A 22,193-nucleotide genomic window follows, 5' to 3' on the forward strand; every position below is an offset into this window, starting at 1 on the left:
AACGGTAAAACTCAACTGTTTAACTCTGGGGGAGCTGGAAAATGAGCCTCTTTCCAAAAAAAGTGGAGTATCCCTTTAATGGTGAGACTTTTGTTTTTGTAATCAGGTTCTCAAACATTATATAAATATTTGGATTTAGATTTATCGGCTTGTATATATCGGTTATCGGCTCTCAAACATAAAGAATTATCGGCGTTTGACTAAATGTTCATATCGGTGCATCCCTACATATTTCACTTCAAAAGGAAAAGATTGTTTTTAGGACTTGCATGTGGAGTGGAGAGGGGGTTGACTTTGTCATGAGAGTTATATATTATAACTCGTCTATATTTTCTAAAATTATAAAATGCGTCCGTTATGTATCTGGATTATTTTTTTAATGGTGATGTTCGTTTTTGAAAAATGCAGCATTTCTGAATTAAAAAAAAAAATTGTTGCATTTTTTCACGTTCCAGTAATGTAAATTTGGGGTGGATGAGGGGGAGGTTGTATATTGTCATTAAAAGTCCTCATTAATAGGTGTCAATAAGCAAAATGTACTTTTTCCTTTTGATTTTTGACTGATATTTGACCTGCAGTTGTTGAATTATTCATGCGATTTTCCTATGAAACTCCTGAGACCTGTTGTTTATATCTTAAGTGTTTGCATACCTCAGTATTTTTTTTAATGCAATATTTATATATTTATATTTTCTACTGCACAATCTTGTAACAAAACAAATAAAATGAGAATACAACTTTATTCATGAGAGTGTTGCTTTACAGTAATTCTGATTAGCGATGCAGGATACACACTTTCATAATGAATCATTACATCAATAAGATCATTTCTTCAAAATGGTTTCTGATGATTAAATAGGACGACGACACATTATTGTCTTGATGGCTAAACATTTAAAGGAACAGAATAAAAAACAAAATATCCAAAATAGCGTTCCTACTATTCTAGCACTAGAAAACCTTGTAATGAACATGTTCAGAAGCTTCTCCACAGTGTTACAGGATATGCTTGCGTCTCTCGTATCAGTGAGGGAAAGGAGGAGGAGCTTGTGTTGGTCAGTAAACAGTCACGTGTGTGTGTGTGTGTTGTGGAGATGATTGGGGCAGGTCTCCTCACAGCACATTGGAGTAGCAGCTCTCGCAGTGAACCGTCCCGCGGTGGAGGAACATGTTGTACAGCAGATCTCCCATTGGTTTACTGCAAATACCACACTAGGGTGGGGAGGGGAAGACATTCAATACACATATTCATTATAGCATGATGTCATGTATACGGGGTAGTGTATCCCAAACAAGCATCCAGCATAATGTGCCATACAAATGAGAGAGGAGTCCGGGGAAGAAAGCGGAGATCGGATCTTACCTTAAAGCAGGACGGGTGACAGGATATGTTCAGGTGTTCGATGGTGATCTTAGCGTCGTTTCCCACCAGTTCTCCACAGTATGTACATGACGTCACATCTTTACTAAAGACAAAATGAGGGCGTTAGTTCGGGCTCACATGACTAACTAAAAAACCATGCTTATTATAAATTATAGCTCCATAAGTATTACTATTTTATAAATCTATTTATTAAGACCTATACTGCATTATAAGAACAGTTATAGTTACATTTATATTATTTTTATAATTACTTATAAGTCAGGCATTTGCTTTTTCAATGCGTATGCTCATAATCCATTATACACTGATTTATGAGTATTAATTAGTCAGTCGTATGGATCCATGAATGCATTTATAAAGATGCAACCTGCAATGCTATAATGTTATTATATTACAGTTACAATGACTTTTTAGTAATTCAGATTTATTTCTGTCAAATAAGTGAATATATTGTTATTAATAGTCATATATAAATACGTATTGTGAGTGATAATACAGTCACTAACTCTATAAATGCATCATTGATGGCTTTAAGTGAAAACATAGGATGCAATTTTCCTAAAGCAAATGTTAAGAGCTCATCATACAAGTTGTTTACTTGTAAATGCAACTCATGAACAATAATTCTTGTAATAAAAGAATGAAAAGGAAAAACTAAAATAATTGACAATAAATTGATAACTAATTGGTGCAGCAAACAAGTGTCTCTGGATCTATTTATATTTGATCACTTATAAATCAGTGTATAATGGATTATGAGCATACCGCATTGAAAAACCAAAAACATGACTTATAGGTAATTATAAATGTAATATAAATGTAATTCTAACTGTTCTTATAATGCAGTATAGGTCTTAATGAGTCTTTATGTAAGGGATAATGTAGTGAATAACCCCGTTGAATCAGCCTGAAGGGGTTGTTATTCACTATAACCGCCTCGCTCTACATTATCCCGCTTATTACATGGCTATACCTACAAAATAAATCAATAATCTGACACCAAATATTGATTTAAAAAGGAGTTTATTGATTTAAAAACGATTGTATTGCTTCCGCTAAAGAAAATAGTCCGTTCCGCGTCCATAGCAACGCGCTGTTTCTCATGGCAACGGTGTGTTATACTTCGCAGCGTCTGTTATCAAGAAATAACACACCGCATTCTACATTGGAATTCAACCAAGCCATGTAATAAAAATGTATTAATAGAATAGTAATACTCATCATAATATAATTCATTATAAGCATGGGCTTCATAGAAAGTGTTAACAAAACAACTTCCCATTCACTCCCTCACACGCATCAGTTTCACTCGATTCTCATGTTGGAGAACAGATATCGATTCTTAAATCCCAAGAATCCCAAGAGCTGTTTTCATTTGATGAGTGAACGAATCTTTGTGGCGCCTCCCGTTCAATAAATCGCAATAAGCTTTGTGCTTTGTCATTTTTTATATGAAAAAGTCTGAGCTTTCCCCTTTCTGCAAATTTTTATGTCAAACAATAAATGTTTGTTTGTGTCTCTGTAATGTGTGCTGACAGATGAACCGGTCATCTCCTCCTCTTTACTACGAGTTACAGCAGCAAATCAACATCAGTGAACATCAGAAGATACAGAACAACTTACTGAAATCAGTCATGTCTCGTGTAACCGATTCAGTGTTTCAGCCGCCGAAAACCGTTGTGAAACCAATTTTACCTCAGAAAAGCCATTCAATGACCATAAACTCAATGTTTAACAAGAAAAATAACTCTAGAGAGCATTATTTTGATATTATTATGACATTATTTGGAGCACTATTGCATCATTGTATTTTCATCTTCAGTATTTAATTTGAATACATCTGTAATGTTAACCACCATTTAAACGTTTATTTTCCAAAAACATAATTATGTCGTTAAAAAGTTATTATTATAATGTGATTATTATAAAAACTTGCTTATGTGTAATTTAAGTGCCTATACAAATCAGTTTAACCTTGAATAGTGATGTACCAACTGGGGTTCCCTGTCTAGTTTACAACATTAGTTGAGAGAGTTTCTGTACTGTACCTGTATATCCCAATTAATCAATCCTGAATCAAACTATATCGGAACTGAATCGAATCGCAAGCTTGTGAATTTAAATTAAATTGGATCGTGAAATGCACCCAGCCCTAATTGTTACATACTGTAGAGCAGTCTGTATAATCATATATAATACTATATTGTGCATATATAAACGTGTACCTGGAGTAGTGGCGTACTGTATGTTCAGTGGTTATAAACGTGTACCTGGAGTAGTGGCGTACTGTATGTTCAGTGGTTATAAAGGTGTACCTGGAGTAGTGGCTGCTGGGACTGCTGTAGTTGTAGCTGGAGGATGTTGAAGACACATAGTCGGAGGAGCTGCTGTATGAGGGAAGAAGGGTATATGGTACATGACACTGTATTGATCCAGCATGATGTATAACAGTTATGATAAAAACAGGTCACAGCCCGGACAGCAACACAGGCTACGTTCACACTGTCAGTCCAAATCCGATTATTTGTGTATCCGATTGGAATCTGATCTAAAATTATTGATGTCCACACCCAGACAGCAACATCGTGTCGGCCCAGATCCGGTACACGTGGATTCCTCACGGACCAGATGTGGGCCGGATCTGGGCCGACACTATGTTGCTGTCTGGGAAGTGTGTATCGCAACTGCTCAGATCCCATTCGTGTGTCCTTGCAGCTCTTTCGTTTTCCGGAATATCTGCATTGGTTTCTATGGCCATGATGTTGTGTTGGTAGGAACATGGTAATAACAACAACAGCAACATGCAGGGGTTTGCAATGCAGATGTTGTATTATTTAGCAGCATGTAAATGTGTAGCCGGCACACAGGACTACTGTGTTTCCTGAGGCAGAACCATATGAGGCTGAGCGGCTTATTCTGCGCTTGTCTCCGTCGGTTCACAAATATGTCTCCGTTATATTGTCATTTTCTGCTCGTCCGGCTCTTTGCAACAACACAGTATTGTTTCGGCGGCAAAACAATTTCCCATAACGGGAGCATGTCTATGTTCCCACAGCCCTATGTTCCATCATTTCCAAGGTTTTTTTTTTCTTTCCAAAATTATTGGAATTTTATCCCCATTTCTAACCCTAACCCTAACCCTACCCTTCATAGGGGACTTGGGCTTAGTTAGTTAACATACCTAAACCTACCCCTCACAGGAGGGAGACTTGTCTGGGATGTAATTGGGCTATCCCTGTACCAGCACAAGCACTAAAACCTTCCCTTCATAGGGGACTTAGGCTTAATTAGTTAAATGCGGTATAAAAATGACGACTTAGAGTTTCATTTTCAGAAAAATCTTTGAAATTAGAAAAATCTTGAGGGAACATAGGGCTGTGGGAACATAGGGCTGTGGGAACATAGGGCCTAAATTTCCAAAATATTCAGTAAAAAAAAAATTCTTAGAAATGTGGGAACATAGGGCTGTGGGAACATAGGGATGACCCCCCCATGACAATGTTTCCTATAACGTCTGACGTTCACGTTTTACGTGGCGTGAGAAAGTCACATAAACCACGTGAAGTCCTATCAGAGCGGTCAGACTGAAACAGATTTCAAAGCACATATGAATGAACTGTAGCTCGAAATGGATTTGTAAAAAATGCATTTTCTGCTGTTCACATTAGCTAATTCTGATCAGATGTCAATCGGATTTCTTCACCCATGCATTTCATGGTCATTTTGATTCAGATTGTTTAAAATATTTCTGTTACTTTTGAATCAAATGCAAGCCATTTTGGGACTGTGTTGAGTCTTAAATCTGGATCCTGAAGCAAACCAATTGAGAACCGAATTATTCTAAGAAAGTAATGCCGTCAGCTTACCTGGCATCAGGTAGTGAGTTATTCACATATTCCTTAACAAAGACAAACCCCCTAGAAAACAGGGAACAAAGGAGATCAGGCATTCAACAGGACAATAATAATCCGGTTAAACAATCGGCTCTCGTGTGAAGAACACTTACTTCCTGGACTCAGATTCGGGTAGATTCTCCGGGACCGAACTCTCCACTGTTTTGGATCTGGTTTTGTTACTACAAGACAAAACAGTGAGTTTGTGAGTAATCTGGTCTCAGACAGCACGACACATGCACACTATCTCTGTGAAGCTTCTCCTGTACTTTTATGTAAATCATGTGTGTAATGAGGTATAACTGTTTAGTTTGACTGCAAACATGCGATCTATGGTGAAGATAGGATAAGTGTCCGTCTCTGTCAAGGCATATTTCAGTGAGATCCTTGAAGAAACAATGAGTAACCCGAGACATAAAGCAGGGCTGTACTTATGTAGCTGTTATCCTAGTAAACCTGGCCTATATTTCTCCAGTGCTAAACAGGAAAAGCTAGTTTAACCCTTTAGACCAATATATGAGTATTACATGATGGTTTGGCTTTAAATACTTGTTAACCCTTATTTTAAAAATGCCTGTCATTACAATTTATCCTTTTTTTTTGTTATTTTTTATGAATAATATCCTCTATCAAGACTTCAAAGAGCCCCCATAAGTGTGTTAATGCAAAGATTAGACATTATAAATGAGGTTGGAAACTTTCTTGCACGAAATGTGTAATAAATCTGGAAGTTAATATTATACAAGTAAATCATTGTGTAATATTTGTAAGACCATATGCTCTTATGTGTGCAAACATATTATAAACTTCTTTTTTAAATATGTTTTTGTCAGGGGGGAACTTCCAAGGAGGACATAAAAAAATATGAAAACTTTCAATAATTATTATTTTTATTGAAAAACATACAAATCCGAATCTTAAATATCTCATGTTTAATTCATTTATTATATCAACACAAAAGAAAGTTTGACGATAAAAAGCAATGATATAATAACGTCAAAAGTATCAAAGAATGATGTGACCCATATTACCCATATGATTAGTGGGATTTACTTGCATTATTGTTTTGGGAAGTTCAATAGTAAGCGATAAAACAATGTTTTTACGAGTTATCAAAGACTTTGTATCATAAGAAGAGCCTCACTTTACCTGTCCATGTCTGTGCTCCAGTCGCTCCTGTGAAGAAAGAGTGTGGTGTTATTCCCCGAGAGCGAGAGCACACATGTGAACGAGCGCTCGATTAGTGTGTGAGAGTGTATCTGCCGCTCGGGTGCAGTGTTAGGGTTGGGTTTGCCACTTCCACCTCCGGCACTTTAACCCATTATGTTATTGACTTTTCATAGCAAAGATCTCCATGCAAACAATCATGAATCAACACAGACATGATTCTCAAGAAATGAATTGTGCTAATAATAATTAAACGAATTACCTTTCAGTGTCAAATGGAATGACATCTTCAGCCAAGGAAACCAAAACATCTTTTGGCATGCTATTAATACAATACAAAACATCTAGATTAATATTGCTGGTTAATCAAATGCATAGTGTATAATGACATTCTGAACATTAATATTATAAACAGGGCTTGACATTCACATTTTTGCTCATCAGTCACTGTGGCTAGTGGTTTTCTAAAGTTACGAGCCACAATTTTGGCATTGATACCATGGAGCAAAACTCCCATATAGATATTTTTAATATTATCTCATAATTTGGCAGCAGGAATATTAGGCTGCTGTCACTTTAAGACCTGACGCACTGATATGGAGAGAGAAGTGTGTCTTTATTACATGCGAGAAAATAAATGATCTGAGAGAAAAAAAAAAAGTTTGAGAGAAAAAGTTATCACACTGATAGCAAAAAAAGCATTTCATGAGAGAAAAAAAAAAAGTTTGAGAGAAAAAGTTATCACACTGATAGCAAAAAAAGCATTTCATGAGAGAAAAAAAAATATTTGAGAGAAAAGGTTTTCATACCAATAGCAAAAAAGAATAATATTTGAGACTAAAAAAAGTTTTGAGAGAAAGTATTTTCTGAGAAAAAAAAATCTCAAATATATATTTTTTGCTATCAGTGTGAAAACATTTTCTCTAAAAAAAAAAAAGTGTTTCTCTCAAAACACTTTTCTTTGCTCTCGATGCAATTTCTTGTTCTCGTGTCAGGATTTTGCTTTCACTGTGAGAATTGTGTCATGATTAGTAGTAAATTGCCATCGCCTGCTTTCAGATGAAGCGGCATTTAACACAGAGCCGTAGTTCACTGACAAGCTGAGCCATATCGCATTAATTATCGCAGACAATACGTCCGTGATCATCTAAGATCACCGTGAATCATCTTACCCAAACATTGGAGTGTCTGTGCTCAACTAAGGCAGAGGCGGCATCTATGCCGGTAAACCGAACAATGGTGTAATGATTCAGTTCGACTCCCAAGACAAGACGATGCTCACCCGACTGGCCAATAGGAACGTGGCCCGCCCATGACACAATTTTCACAGTGAAAGCAAAATCCTGACACGAGAGCAAGAAATTGCATCGAGAGCAAAGAAAAGCGTTTTGAGAGAAATGTTTTCACACTGATAGCAAAAAATATATATTTGAGAGTTTTTTTCAAACTATTTTGAGAGAGATTTTTTTTCTTAGAAATATTTTTTTATGTTCTATGAGAAAATACTTTCTCTCAAAACTTTTTTTGTCTCAAATATTATTATTTTTTGCTATTGGTTTGAAAACTTTTTCTCTCAGATATTATTTTTTTCTCTCATGAAATGCTTTTTTTGCTATCAGTGTGATAACTTTTTCTCTCAAACTTTTTTTTTTCTCTCAGATCATTTATTTTCTCGCATGTAATAAAGACACAATTCTCTCTCCATACACTGATCCATTATACTGTTACACGTGTGTTTTCTTTCTCAACTGTTTACATTCACTTAAACATAACTGACTGTGTTTACATGAATACTCGCCAAGACCGGCATTTTGACATTATTTTGAGTGTATTTGACCGTTTAAGGGCAATAAACAGTGAAAAATAGCTCAATTTAGTCCTGAGAGGCGGCTTTATGTGCGTGAACTTTGGGTTTGAGCACAAAATCTGCAGGAATGAGTAAAATTATGTGTCAAAATACACAATCTCACGCTGAAATTCAATCCCTATAACAGCAACAATATTCATCCGGAGCAAATGACTGGAGTGAGTGAGAAGAGGCGGGTTTGTGTGTCACTCGCTGTCGGAGAGATGAGAGAGAGAGAAAGAGACGCTGGTATCCTGTATATATTTTGTGGAAAATTAGCGTTTCAGATATTCCAGTATCAATATGTAATGAAAAATCTATATTTTTGACAACACTACATTAAACTTAGTTCATTATTTCAGATCCTTTTTACAAGACTACAATTGAAAGTGTCCGAAAGCCAAAGTATCTAGTAGGAGTGACTGTTATACACGCCACTGCTGAAATACACATTGTGTTAATGTCAAGCCCTGATTATAAATTAAATGAAATTAAATATAGTCCATGTGAACTGATTTAAACACTCACTTAGCAGCCAAGTCTATAGGCTTCTGAAACTCGTTGAGTGTATCTGTGGATCTGAACATTAAAACATACACTATTATGACAAACTGTATCATGGCACACATAATGATCATGAAGTTATCAAACTGATGTGCAGAATCACCTCGGGTCCAGTACAGGAGGACGGTACCATTGAGGGCTGAGAGACACAAGCAGACAGAGAGAGAGAGAGACGTGAACACACATGACTGTTGAACACTGGGAATACACACGTTCACGTCAGATTCGTTACCTCTTCGTGGGCTCACCCTCCGTCGGTAATGGATCGAACACATCAGCTGAGCTGAAACATAAAGCATTTCACACAGATTTAATGCTGAGCTCAGAAACATATGCAGAGTGGATGTGTGATGTGTTGAAAAGCTGAGGCTGTAGTGTGTACTATGATCAACACATGTACCATCTCTGTAATAAAGCAAATAGATCATGAGAATCTGTGTATGTTTGGGTGGTTTTCATGACATGTCCAACTTCTGAGAGAGGGAATATGGTTCGGTGAGCTTCTTTTATATACTGTTTTTGCACAATTCTTCAAAACTAATGAAGAAAAGGTTAAGATGAGCAGAAGAATCACCTGGTGGTATTAGTACTGAAGGGAATGAGGTCATCAGCAAGCAGATCCAGACTGTGTTGAGTTTTCTTCGTCTGAGGAAGAGGACTAGAGGAGAAACATCCAGATCATTCAACGACTCGTTCTCTACAACTAGTAGATTTTACCCATGTAAATAATGTGTTTGTGTTAATAATAACTGTATTATGCCATCTCAAGCATTATGAATACATGCCAATATACTATAAGTGATTTAGTAAGAGAACATGGTTGACAGGTTGTGAACTGAAGTGTCAAAGTCTATAGGATAATTTAGCCTCAGCATTCGGTTCAACTCATTTTATACACATATTTCTATGAAGCATCCATTCTGCAGAATGACCATAACCTCTGCATATTACACTCCTCGAGGGTGTAAAGTATGATGTAAATAATAATCATAAATGCACACAGCCCCTCTCACCTGTTGTCCATGAGCAGATCCCGACTGAGCAGATCTATTCCTGGATCCACTTGGCCAGAACTGAAGGAACAAGAAATATACAGGAATGATCTCACAAGTAGAGTCAGATTCCTCATCAAGTCTCTGATAAAACTCTTGTGTCCTCTTGTGGTCTGTTACAGAACAGCACGCTTTAAAATGCTCTTTAACGTCATGCCAGCAGACTTACTGCTACATAATCATAACATGACAGGCAAATATTCAGAGTAGGGGAGCGCGGGCCGCGGGGCACAACGCAACACGGGGCTAGTTGTAACACGCTTGTTTTAAATACTTCCACACATGCTAGCATGACGAAACTTGGTGTATTTACTAGTTGCTATATCAACACTATATAGAGAAAAAATTGCGCCAAAATTAAGCCATAGCAAAAGTACATTTCTTACTCAAGTTAATTTTTCATCTCTATTTTTTGTTTATTTAAAATTAGACAAATCTGATATTATTTTAATCTCCAATATGTTATTTAACAGTTGAGATAGTTCTTTAATGCTTCGCTAACTAGCAGAAGACACTAGCCGGGTTTAAATCCCAGTTGTGCAGGCGGGGGCATGTTGTCACACTGCGTTACAATGAGCCCTTATTAGAAATATGCTATTATATTCTATACTTTTAATAATCCTATTGAGAAAACATGAGAAAAGGTGAATAAAGACTGAGAGTCAATGTTCAGAAATGACTAATTATTTATTTGTTTTGAACTATGTTGTATAGCTGTGTTTTCATGTGTTCGTAGTCAAAACTCAAAAATTAGTTTATATTTAATTATTAAAAATTGTCATTATTTTATATGAAAAAGTTTTTTAATTGTATTTTATTTAGAAAATATTTTAGTTTGTCTCGTATATTTTTTTTTATTAGATCAGATAACATTTTAAGCTGTCATATGGTCATGTTACAATGTACCCCACCTGTGGGGCATGTCGTCACATTTCACTTCCATCCTTTCGGGGTATATCAAGAAAAAAGTATATACTGTATTAATAAAACAAAACCACATAATTGTACTTGACATGTGGGAAATTAATGTGGGAAAAATAAATACTCTGAACCATAAGGAGATTTACACAAACTGAGAAAGTCAAAAAGCATTACTTTGTGCCCCGCTCTCCCCTAGTGAGTTACAGGTTCAACCCTGTTACAGTAAATTTGCTATTCTGTTTATATATTTATGATTTTGAAGTGAAACCTGACACTAAAATTCTGCTAGCATCACTTCCAAAACAAAATATGAACCCACCACAATTATCACTGAGTTGAGCTTATCAATGCTATGATAAAAAATAAAAATAATAATAACATGCGGGTTTTCCCGCGGAATTGGGCTTCTTTTAAACTATTGCCGCGGGGTGATTTTATAGGTGTGTAAACGGTAATAATGTGACATATCTCCAAAACGCTGCAGTAAAATGGTTTCATGTGAGGTGTGCATTTAGTATGGGACGTCTCCTATAGACCTTATGCGCCGTCTCCTATAGACCTTATGCGCCAGAGAAACGAGGGCGCCGCCATCTTTAGAATATCGTCTTTGAACTTCCGTTTTTGCGGTCGCTCTGTATATTTCTATGGCGCTGCTGTCCAGGAGTAATTAGCTTTTGAAGTGGATTTACTTAATGTAAAGTTAACGAAAGTTTATCATGAGGATTGTAATGTTTAAAGCAGATGTCTTAACAAATGTCAGTAGACCGGGAAGATTTCAAAACGAGCCGTTCATTCATAAATACGCAAGATCGCTGTGAAAATACAGACCGGAAGTCAAAAGACAACGAGCGCAGCGCTGAAAAGAGGCGGGGCTACAGAAGGTCTATACTTGTTAATAATTAGGTCTTTATAGGTGTATTAAGTGTAATAATGTGACATATCTCCAAAACGCGGCATTAAAATGGTTTCATATGAAGAACTGGCCACTCGTTTTTTAAACGTTTGTTCGCTAAATAATACATTATATTTCGGATTGTTTTTCGCCAAACTCTATCGCACGTCTTCAGAACACTGGAAATATTAAGCATGGGATCGTTTTATATACCTTTACACCTTTATTAACGCTTGCAAAGAGGGTCACCGTATATGAACACGCACAAGCAGGGCATTTAATAAATAAATAAACTCCTTTTGTGTTTGAAAAAAGAAAGAAGGTCATATGGCTTCAGAACAACACCAGGGTGAGTAAACAATGACTGAACTTTCATTTTAGGCCTTTCCTTTACAAAAGAAATGGAAAACCATATATAGCATAACAACGAATCTATTGTTGGTAGTATAGCTGTACAAACTAAAGCACTAACCTATTTTCTCTGAATATGTTTGTGCATGAATGTGCTTGACTAAATACATATTTCCACAATGCTGCTTATGGACAGTGTATCCATATTCATATCTCTAAGAGTGAGTGTGTGGATCTGACTGCATGTTACTATCAAACTGCAATAAATGGACATGACAGTGAGGTCAGAGGTCAGCAACAATATCAGCGCACTCACTCATTAACACTGTATGGTGTATGAAAGCCCTTTACACATGAATGACACTGAGATTAATGAACGTGACGGGGATATTATATATTAATGGGATCATCTTGTACCTGGCCGGCTCTGTGCTGAAGGATATCAGCGTGTCGGACAGCTCGATCAGGCTCTTAGCACTGCTAGGGATTCAAGAACAATCAGGAAAATACATCAACAGAATGTAGTGCTGGATGATTTTATCTATAGACACATAGGCTTATATATTTACATTAGATATGCAATGATTGAAATTCAGTTAAATATGAATATTTATAGAGCAAACCTGTTCTCTGGAACCGGCTCCGGCTGGGATTCAGATGCTGGTTTTGTTTGCGTCACTGGTTTAGGTTCTGATGTGGGTTTAGGATCAGTTGCTGTGCTAGTTTGTGTCGTTGGTTCAGGATCAGCTGCTGGTTTTGGGTCAGGTGCTGTTATAGTTATAGTTGGAGGTTTAGATTCGGTTGCTGTCGTAGGTTTAGTTTCAACTGGTTTAGGTTCAGTTATGGGTTTAGGTTCAGATGCTGTTGTACTTTGTGTGGTAGGTTTAGTTTCAGCTACTGGTTTAGTTTCAGCAACTGGTTTAGTTTCAACTGGTTTAGGTTCAGATGTGGGTTTAGTCTCAGTTACAGTCTTAGTTTGTGTTGTTGGTTTAGTTTCAGCCACTTGTTTAGTTTCAGTTACTGTCTTAGTTTGTGTTGTAGGTTTAGTTTCAGCTGCTGGTTTAGTCTCAGTTACTGTTGTAAGTTGTGTGGTAGGTTTAGTTTCAGCAATTGGTTTAGATTCAATTGTGGTTTTAGTTTCAGTTACTGTCTTAGTTTGTGTTATAGGTTTAGTTTCAGCCACTGGTTTAGTTTCAGCAACTGGTTTAGGTTCAGATGCTGTTGTAAGTTGTGTGGTTGGTTTAGTTTCAGCCACTTGTTTAATTTCAGTTGTGGGTTTAGTTTCAACTGGTTTAGTTTCAACTGGTTTAGTCTCAGTTACTGTCTTAGTTTGTGTTGTAGGTTTAGTTTCAGCAACTGGTTTATTTTCAGCAACTGGTTTAGTTTCAGCAACTGGTTTAGGTTCAGATACTGTTGCAAGTTGTGTGGTTGGTTTAGTTTCAGCAACTGGTTTAGTTTCAGCAACTGGTTTAGGTTCAGATGCTGTTGTAAGTTGTGTGGTTGGTTTAGTTTCAGTTGTGGGTTTAGTTTCAACTGGTTTAGTCTCAGTTACTGTCTTAGTTTGTGTTGTAGGTTTAGTTTCAGCCACTGGTTTAGTTTCAGCAACTGGTTTAGGTTCAGATACTGTTGCAAGTTGTGTGGTTGGTTTAGTTTCAGCAACTGGTTTAGGTTCAGATGCTGTTGTAAGTTGTGTGGTTGGTTTAGTTTCAGCCACTTGTTTAGTTTCAGTTGTGGGTTTAGTTTCAACTGGTTTAGTCTCAGTTACTGTCTTAGTTTGTGTTGTAGGTTTAGTTTCAGCTGCTGGTTTAGTTTCAGATGCTGTTGTAAGTTGTGTGGTAGGTTTAGTTTCAGCTGCTGGTTTAGGTTCAATTGTGGTTTTAGTCTCAGTTACTGTCTTAGTTTGTGTTGTTGGTTTAGTTTCAGCAACTGGTTTAGTTTCAACTGGTTTAGGTTCAGTTGTGGGTTTAGTCTCAGTGACTGTCTTAGTTTGTGCTGTAGGTTTAGTTTCAGCCACTGGTTTAGTTTCAGCAACTGGTTTAGGATCAGCTATTGTCTTAGTTTGTGCTGTAGGTTTAGTTTCAGGCACTAGCTTAGGTTCAGAAGCTGTTTTTGTTTCAAGCGCTGGTTTAGGGGCAGGTGTAGTTTTAGTTTCAGGTGCGGCTGGCTTGACCTCCTTCACCACTGGTGCAGTGGGTTGTTCAATGCTCGATTTAACGCTGTAAATACAGTAAAATTGCAATTGAGATCGTGTAAAACAAGAAATAAGAGCCTGCAGTTGTAAAACTGACAGATGTTGAGTAGTTTACCTTTGCTGAGGCACAGACTGCACAGATGCTGTAGTGTCATCATCCTCGCCACTGATAACTACCCTACAATCACGTCAATCATATGCACAAGGAATGAGGATGCGGGTAAACGTAATCAAATACAGGGGTTATACAGTGGGACACTTGAACTCATTAATGGAAACATATACACATAATGATTAAGCTTAATTTCTGCCATATCATCAGCTGTGCCATTTCAACCCTATTTCATTTAGTCAGTTTGTCCTGTTTAACTCAGAAATATCCCACATACCTTTTGGCAACAAATGATGTGCTCGTCTCATCAGAGTTGTCTGGTTTCTCCAAAGATCTGGAAATATTAGATGTGAACATTGTGCAGTGAGGGATGGGATATGCATTCATCCTAACATTTTCACCAATTACTAGTGGTATCTACAATCCAAAGTGGCGATACACTCTCAAGATACAACAGCTGTTATTGGAGAGATACACATATTTACTTTATTTAGCCCTAAAGGGAACATATTATCACCAAGAGTGCAGGACAAAAACATTTCATCTCAGCAAGGCACTTACCCATATTTCTTTGCAGCAGATATTACGTACGAACGGCGATTTGATGCCGAACTTCTCAGCACACCGATGGCCGCCTCTTTCCTACACACACACAACAGAAAGGTTATTTATTTTATGAAGAAGTCATCTTGGATTAATCAGCTTGTAGTGTGTGGACCTCTCACCTCTTTTCCATTTCTTCTGGATCCAGAGCTGGTTCAAAGAGCGCTGTCTTTTCATTGCTGGGCCGGATCGTGTGAGGCGCTCTGGGAAATGAATATTTATGGAAATAAATCTTATTAAGGTGTTCTAAAAAATGAGCTCAAATGCTTTATGCGCGTGACCCACACGCTTGAGTGTTTTCGGCTCACTTACATTTTCTTGTAACTATCAGATGGCTTTTTGGTGAAGCTATTTACTCCGCTAAGGGAGGAGAAACAAACAGCATACTATTAAAATTCATGTACTAGACCACATCTTATATTAGCAATGCAGTTTATTTGCAAACAAACTACATCTGTATGAATGTAATGATGAATATGATGTTCTAAAGTCAGTAGAAACTAGTATGGTTTCTGACATGAAAAGCGAATGCTCTTACGCATATCCATTGGTGGAGGGAGTTGATGTTGGCTTGGAATCGGTTTTTCTGAAAACGCCTCTGCAAAAGTAAATCATCACACATGAGGGAAAGCGATACACAAGCAGTGTTAACCAAACTCACTCGATAGACTGAATATTCTCATTACCTGATTATGTATCCAGATGTAGGTGTTTTTGGTCTGTGAAATGGAAAATTGAACAATAAATATTGACATTTTTAACATGTAAACAGACAAATTTTGGGGTTAACAGAACATCTATACATCACAGATTTATTGACCCTATCCTTGAAATCGTCTACAAGCCATATCTCCTAGCATCAGGTATCCTCACTACTTAAAAAGCACATAACCTTACACTAATAGGGCATTTCAGACACTTTTTTCACTTTCTGTCCTCTTTCGTCTCATAGAACAATCAGCTAGACAATTATCAGCCAGGCTTCATTCAATTCAATAGAAACCTCGCTATCAGTCAACAAAGCCCTGCGGTTGGCAAGAGCCTCCTCTCAATCATTCATCCTAATTCTGCTGTGGCAAGATAGCCTTGGACACAGTAATTCACCAGGGGCCTCATTTATAACCGCTGCGTCGCACAAAACAGGGCCTGAAAGAGGCGTACGCCACTTCCCACGCATAAGTTGTGATTTATAAAAACTAACTTCGCGCACCTGCGTACGAATATTTGAGACGGAGCCGTTTGGCGACATCGACGGTGACGACAGATGAAGGAAAACCACTTTAACATTCATTATGACTCCTAATCATAAATATATTTGTAGTGGATGCAGTGCTTTCGAACACTCCTTTCCTGTGGCATGCTGTGTTTTAATGTTTGCTTAGCGCATGATGATATCAGAAATAATGGTCTGAGAAAATATTGTCACGCAAATAGTGATCAATAATGCACAATAAAGCCTATCTGTTTCCATTAAAAAAATATAAAGCAATTAAAAATACTATTTGGCCATTGGAAAAGATTGAGAAAACCTTCTCTGAAATGTATTTTATACTATTTGATTTATTTATTCAAAAACAAGGCAAGGATAGGCTACTAAATGATTTCTAGCAATGTGACGCACATCCGTATCTCATATTTTCCGAATGTCTGGTACCAGTAAACGTGGTATCACGTGGATGAATATACATATGCAAATGATATGCAGATGAGGATATGCATAGTAAAACTAGGCATTGTAAGCTCATATATGGTTATTTCGGGGTGGAGACGCACAGGCGTAACTATCGGTAAGCAGGGTAAGCGGTTGCTTACGGGCCCGGACCAATCAGGGGCCCGCCCGCGTTACTGGAAGATATTGATTGACAGCCGGGTCCCCCTATCGCATTTTACTACTTTTAGTCTGATCGCATTTGTTTTTGTTCTTTTTTGCGAATTGATTTAAATAAATAATGACAACAACATATTTTACTGATAATTAAATAAATGTTTGAAACGAACAATGATGAATTTGGTGTAATTTGTTTCGAATTGGGATTGGGGAATCCCCGGGTGAACATGCGCATTGCGTGCAAAACAGTAAAAAACGTTGAACTTGAGACAGATATGGAGTCGTCAAATTTTAAACACAAAAGTGGCTTTCAAAAGCGCAAACGAAAAGAGGAATTTGATAAATTAATTAATAAATTACCAAAAATAGGAAGCTTCTTTCAAAAGATGACACAACCAAGAGAGTGAAGCGAGTAAAGCACCTGAAGCGACCATTGGTAGTAGCAGCTCCGTGGTTAAATGCAGCTATAATGTAAGTGAGCATCTTTTATTATGTATTTGGAACTAGGCCTATGTGTATATAGCAGTGACAGTAACAGTAACAATGTGTTATTATGGTGCGCCATCACCAGCAGCTTTTTTTTTTTTTTTTTTTGGTGCGCGTAGCGTCATCACGTGTTGTAGTAGGGGGGCCCGCCTTGATAATCCTGCTTAAGGGCCCGGTGTTGGCTCGTTACGCCACTGAGACGCATGTGCGCGCAATCTTCCGCTGACTGGGATTTATAAAGGGAATTATTTTACGCAAGTACTGCCATTTTTTGACGTACGCCATTTTTTGTCTTTCGGGCGCACGTACACTTTTAGTAAGTGTTTCCTACGCACAGTTTATAAATGAGACCCCAGATCCTTCTGTCCACCTTATTGTTCAGAGAACTGCACTCTGCTGGTTTGAGTATTACTTCACAAATCCATTCTTCATGGCATCTTGGTGTCAACTGACTGCTGGCGTACCTCAGGGTTCGGTTATCGGCCCCTTCCACTTCTTGAAATACACAACATCGATGTGACCATTCATCTAAACACATCGATTTTCATACTCATACTGGCAATTCCCACATTGGCTCTAGCCTGCTAATTGAATACATGTAAATGTAGAGCTCATGGAGAGTAACAGCACATACTTCTCTGTGTCGGATTTGGGCTGGGGCGCCGCATTAACCGTGGGTGAAGAATCAGAAACAGGTGTTTCTTCAAACACACCATTTGAGCGGGTTGCTCGCACCTCAGCGATCCTTAAAGGGAGAACGTGTTAGAAATATTGCACTGTGAACTTTTAACTTAGGGTAGTTTTTCAAGCGTTGTTTCTTTTTTCACCATGGTTTCTCCTTCTCCTCCTCCTGCTCTCTCTCAAGCTTTGCTTGCTGTTGTCTCTGAATCCAGCTGGCGTCTCCTTTCAGAGCCGTGCGGACCTTTGTGGTCCGTAAAACCGACTGTCTGTCCCCCTCTGAAATCAACAAAAACATTAAGACATCTTTTGAGATCTTATCTTAGTTTTTCAGGGGCCATTGCTTCAGGGGTAATACACGCAGTTGTTTGAGTATTTAATAAAAAAAAGAAGTATGGCTGAAAGTTGAGTGTGTTAAGCAATGTGTGACATGTGGCACGACAGGATTTGATCCTGTGACGCAGGACATAATTGTTTTGGTTTGTAAGAGTGGAATGCCATGAATTAATAGCTGCAGTTTATGAACAAACGCTGACAGTTTGACCCGTGTGAGACTCAATAAGATAAGAAAGTGAATCGAAACACTGAACGCTGTAACGTACCTTTAGACATTGTGACTGTCAATCAAGTGAAAGATCTTCCTGAGAAGACACCTGGATATTAGAAAGACATAAGAAAAAATATTCATTCATTGTCTTTAATTTTTCATTTTCATGTGGTAAAACTTGCTTTGACAAAATGGAATGCATTGACAATATGATATGCATTGACATTGATATATAAAGATATAAGAATTTTAACGAATTTGTAATAAATTACAATATAAAAGATTTTAAATTGTCATAACTGACCCCAGACTTTTGAATGGTGGTCTATGTATGTTAACCCATTTAATCCCACTGGTAACTTCCATTTTTCTATAATTTTATGTCATTTTGTCATCATTTTATTTGATTATTTGTGCCGTACTGCTGCATAGAAATGCTATTTTGTCCTTTTTGAAAGTGAGCCTTCTTTGTTAATGGAATAAAACACTCATTTCAACAATTTCACCCAGTCTTTGAACTAATTGCTGGAGGTTTGTGAGTTTGTAAATGCATTAACACCATAGACCTCGACTCCCTTCCAGTCACATTTTTGACCAGACATTAAAAATAAAACATTTTTCATGGAATTTTCAAAAAAAAATTGACATAATTGTTTAATATCCTTACAAATACCATACAAATTCATATATGTAATCTCTGGGAAACATTTGGAATTAAATGGGTTAATATGAATTATTATTATTATTGAATTGGTCTTATTGCTGGAAGCACTGCATATTTTGTAAATAATGTAGGCACACTATTTATTAAATAAAGGCGTATTGTTGGCAAGTTAGACAACCACCTACACAAAAAGAAATACTCATTGTGGGAGTGTCTCACAACTTTTCTTCAAGAAATTCCCACGAACTGAAAAATTCATTCAGGTAATTCTCCAAGAAACTGACAGATTCACAGAAAACTGGGAAGCTGAGGAGCCGTGTTAATGGCATTCTCAAAGAGTTTCAGTTACATACACCAGATTACTGAAATAATTCAGTCCTTACTACATCATGAATATCTCTGTTTATTTAACAGATTTATTTTGAACCTAGGAAATACATCTATGGATCTGTAACACTGAACCATTATGCAAAATTCCTGAGTTTCTTTTCTAAACCATGTAGAAGAGCCTGTCCATCCAGGAAAAACACACACACACACATACACACACACACACACACACACACACAGTCTCTCTCTCTCTGAAAACCATGATCTCCGACCATCTGATCAAATTGACATAATACTTCCCTTACATTATATCCTGAACATTAACTCACCTAAGTTTGATGACACCATTCATTAATAATAGTATTATTATTAGCAGGATTTTTTTGTAAAACTGACTTCAAAAATCAACCACCCTTAGTGTCCATAATTGTTTGTTTGGTTTCCAAATGAATATCCCAGTGTGTAAATAAAGCCCAACAATCCTCCTGCACCACGGTGACACAACATGACCTTCATGAGTCAACACAGCTTGAGCAAGAGGAAACATGTCTGAATAGTGATCGTGACAGTGACAGTGTGAAAGCCAAATCAACGATCTATGAGGGCAAAAACACTTTCACTGCACCACACATCACTGTACAGATGACACCAGCAGATATAGATATATATATACATATAAGAAACTGAAAAAAAAATGTCACCTCAAGCTTGCAATACTTCAGATCAGTCAAAGATTTGCCAACACCAAATAGCCACATTAGAAAGAAACAGTTTGTGGATCTTAATGAACATGAACAGAGGACTAACCTGATGAATATGAGTTAAGCTGCAGTCGAAGGCAGATGCACTGGTGATTTCAGCTGACTGATTGAGAGCTCACACACACACACACACACACACACATTGAGGGAGGTGTTGCAGGTATGGGCGTAGGCACAGACCTGCCCAGCCAGTCGGGTAGGCCAACCAAACCTATAGGTGTGTACCTGCATGTGTGTGTGTGTTTCTATGTACTTCATGCTTTGGTGTGATTCTCTCCCACCTTTATTTGTTGAATTCTGTTTTATCTGCGTTTCAATACAGGCAAACCTGAGAGCAATTACTGGAAGTGATGTCACATCATGACACTGGTGTCCAGAGGGATGGTGCGAGACCTTAACAGAAAAGCTCCCAAAAATAACCACTCGTGCCTGAAGATGCACTTTGAAGACTACAAATTTACTGTTTAATGTTATTATTATTTTTTTAATTAATTTTCTTTGTTAATTTTCATAATAATTTGTTAATGTATGTTGTGAAGTCAGAGTATGTTGTACATGTGAGCTGATGAGAGCTGGGAGAGTTATATTTTGCTTAGAGGTGTGTGTGCAATGCAACGATCACTGAGCAGAGATGTCCACTGATGATGATACAGCAAATGTGTAGAGTTGGTATGTTCTTTACAAGCAAAGGAATGCTTTTCAGCTGATGCAAATGTACCACTAATGTATACACCGAGGAATAGTTTCTCAATGTGGAAAGTGGATTGTACCATGTGTAAGCATGAGGTATACATTCCAGTTTAAACATAAGCAACATGTTTTTCTACCTTACAAGAAAGTTGTAAGTCACTCAGTGGTGTATATAAGCTCAATCTTACTGTCCCACCTCAGAGAAATATAGAGGCGTGACGGGGTGAGAGGATAGAGAAACATAGAGGCAATATCAACAATATTTTGGGGTATTTAAAGAGAAAAACAGAAACAAGCAAAGCTTTTGTACAGAAATTTCTGGTGTTAATGTGGGGTTGAAAGTAGATCATTGTTTAACGTTACAAAATTTAAGTTTTGTCTGAAAAAGAACAAGAGATAAAAAATAAGATCATAAGGTTGAAGTTAAGGAATTACTTTGAGGAAAGATCTATGATAATTGTTGACAAGTACAAGCTGATGTAAATTATAGATAATGACTCCAAAAGAATGTGCGTTTGGAAAATATATAAGGAAAAAAGACGAATATAAACAAAGATGTTTATTTGTAAAAAGAAAAAAAAAACATGTAATTTCTGACTAAGTCAGAGTAAAAAGTTAGTAGAATGAAATTATAAAAGTTATGAAAATGCAGAATTACCAGTTCGAGGCATTCTGGACTTTCAGTTAGATTCAGCTATTTGAGCCCGAGTCATTAGTAACAAGCTAATTATAGTAAAGCACAGTGTCTCAGTTGGAAATTATAGACACAGAGATGTTAAAAGAAATTCAATTGGTAGTTAAATGTTTTGATAAATAATAATATACCTTAAATATTGGTTGTAATCACAACCAGGCTGTAATAACTAAATTCACTGAGTATAAACTCAGCATTGCTAGGTTGATGTTTTAAGATGTCTACTGGATTTTAGTGATTAAATACTGTCATTAATTTGTCTCCATGTTTACACTATTAGGCAGTCCAAATGGCTCCGATGGCTCTTGAATGCACTTTCCAGAGCTCCGGAAAATACCAGTTAGAAATGTCCTAATGGACAGGAGCATCATTGAGGGTTCAGCCCAAAAAATGTGAGCTCTCCATGCCTGATCAACAGAAACCGCATTCCTTGGATGGCTTGTTTATCATTGTGACAAGTGTCATAACTTGATGTAACTATGCCAAGGGAACACCCTGAGGAAAGGAGATTGTTTACAAAGAGCTGATGGGAAGGGGTT

At 37.3% G+C, this 22,193-nt stretch overlaps 1 protein-coding gene across 1 annotated transcript; it reads right to left on the bottom strand.

The window, feature by feature from the left end:
* Positions 1-16: 16 nt before the first annotated feature.
* On the bottom strand, positions 17-20,405 carry znf185 (zinc finger protein 185 with LIM domain). The gene is made up of 25 exons (XM_084430010.1): positions 20,317-20,405; positions 18,571-18,621; positions 18,118-18,247; positions 17,925-18,035; positions 15,663-15,695; positions 15,515-15,574; positions 15,289-15,336; positions 15,099-15,179; positions 14,935-15,015; positions 14,651-14,707; positions 14,377-14,439; positions 12,694-14,286; positions 12,488-12,550; positions 9,868-9,927; positions 9,429-9,512; positions 9,087-9,137; positions 8,958-8,993; positions 8,819-8,869; positions 6,707-6,766; positions 6,427-6,453; positions 5,391-5,459; positions 5,251-5,301; positions 3,700-3,771; positions 1,364-1,466; positions 17-1,212 (listed from the first exon to the last, which is right to left on the bottom strand). The coding sequence occupies exons 2-25, from the start codon at positions 18,578-18,580 to the stop codon at positions 1,114-1,116; spliced, it is 3,093 nt and encodes a 1,030-aa protein (XP_084286136.1). The 5' UTR covers positions 18,581-18,621; positions 20,317-20,405; the 3' UTR covers positions 17-1,113.
* Between the last annotated feature and the right edge of the window lie 1,788 nt (positions 20,406-22,193).

This window comes from Rutilus rutilus (assembly GCF_951802725.1).
Source record: "Rutilus rutilus genome assembly, chromosome: 14".
NCBI lineage: Eukaryota > Metazoa > Chordata > Actinopteri > Cypriniformes > Leuciscidae > Rutilus > Rutilus rutilus.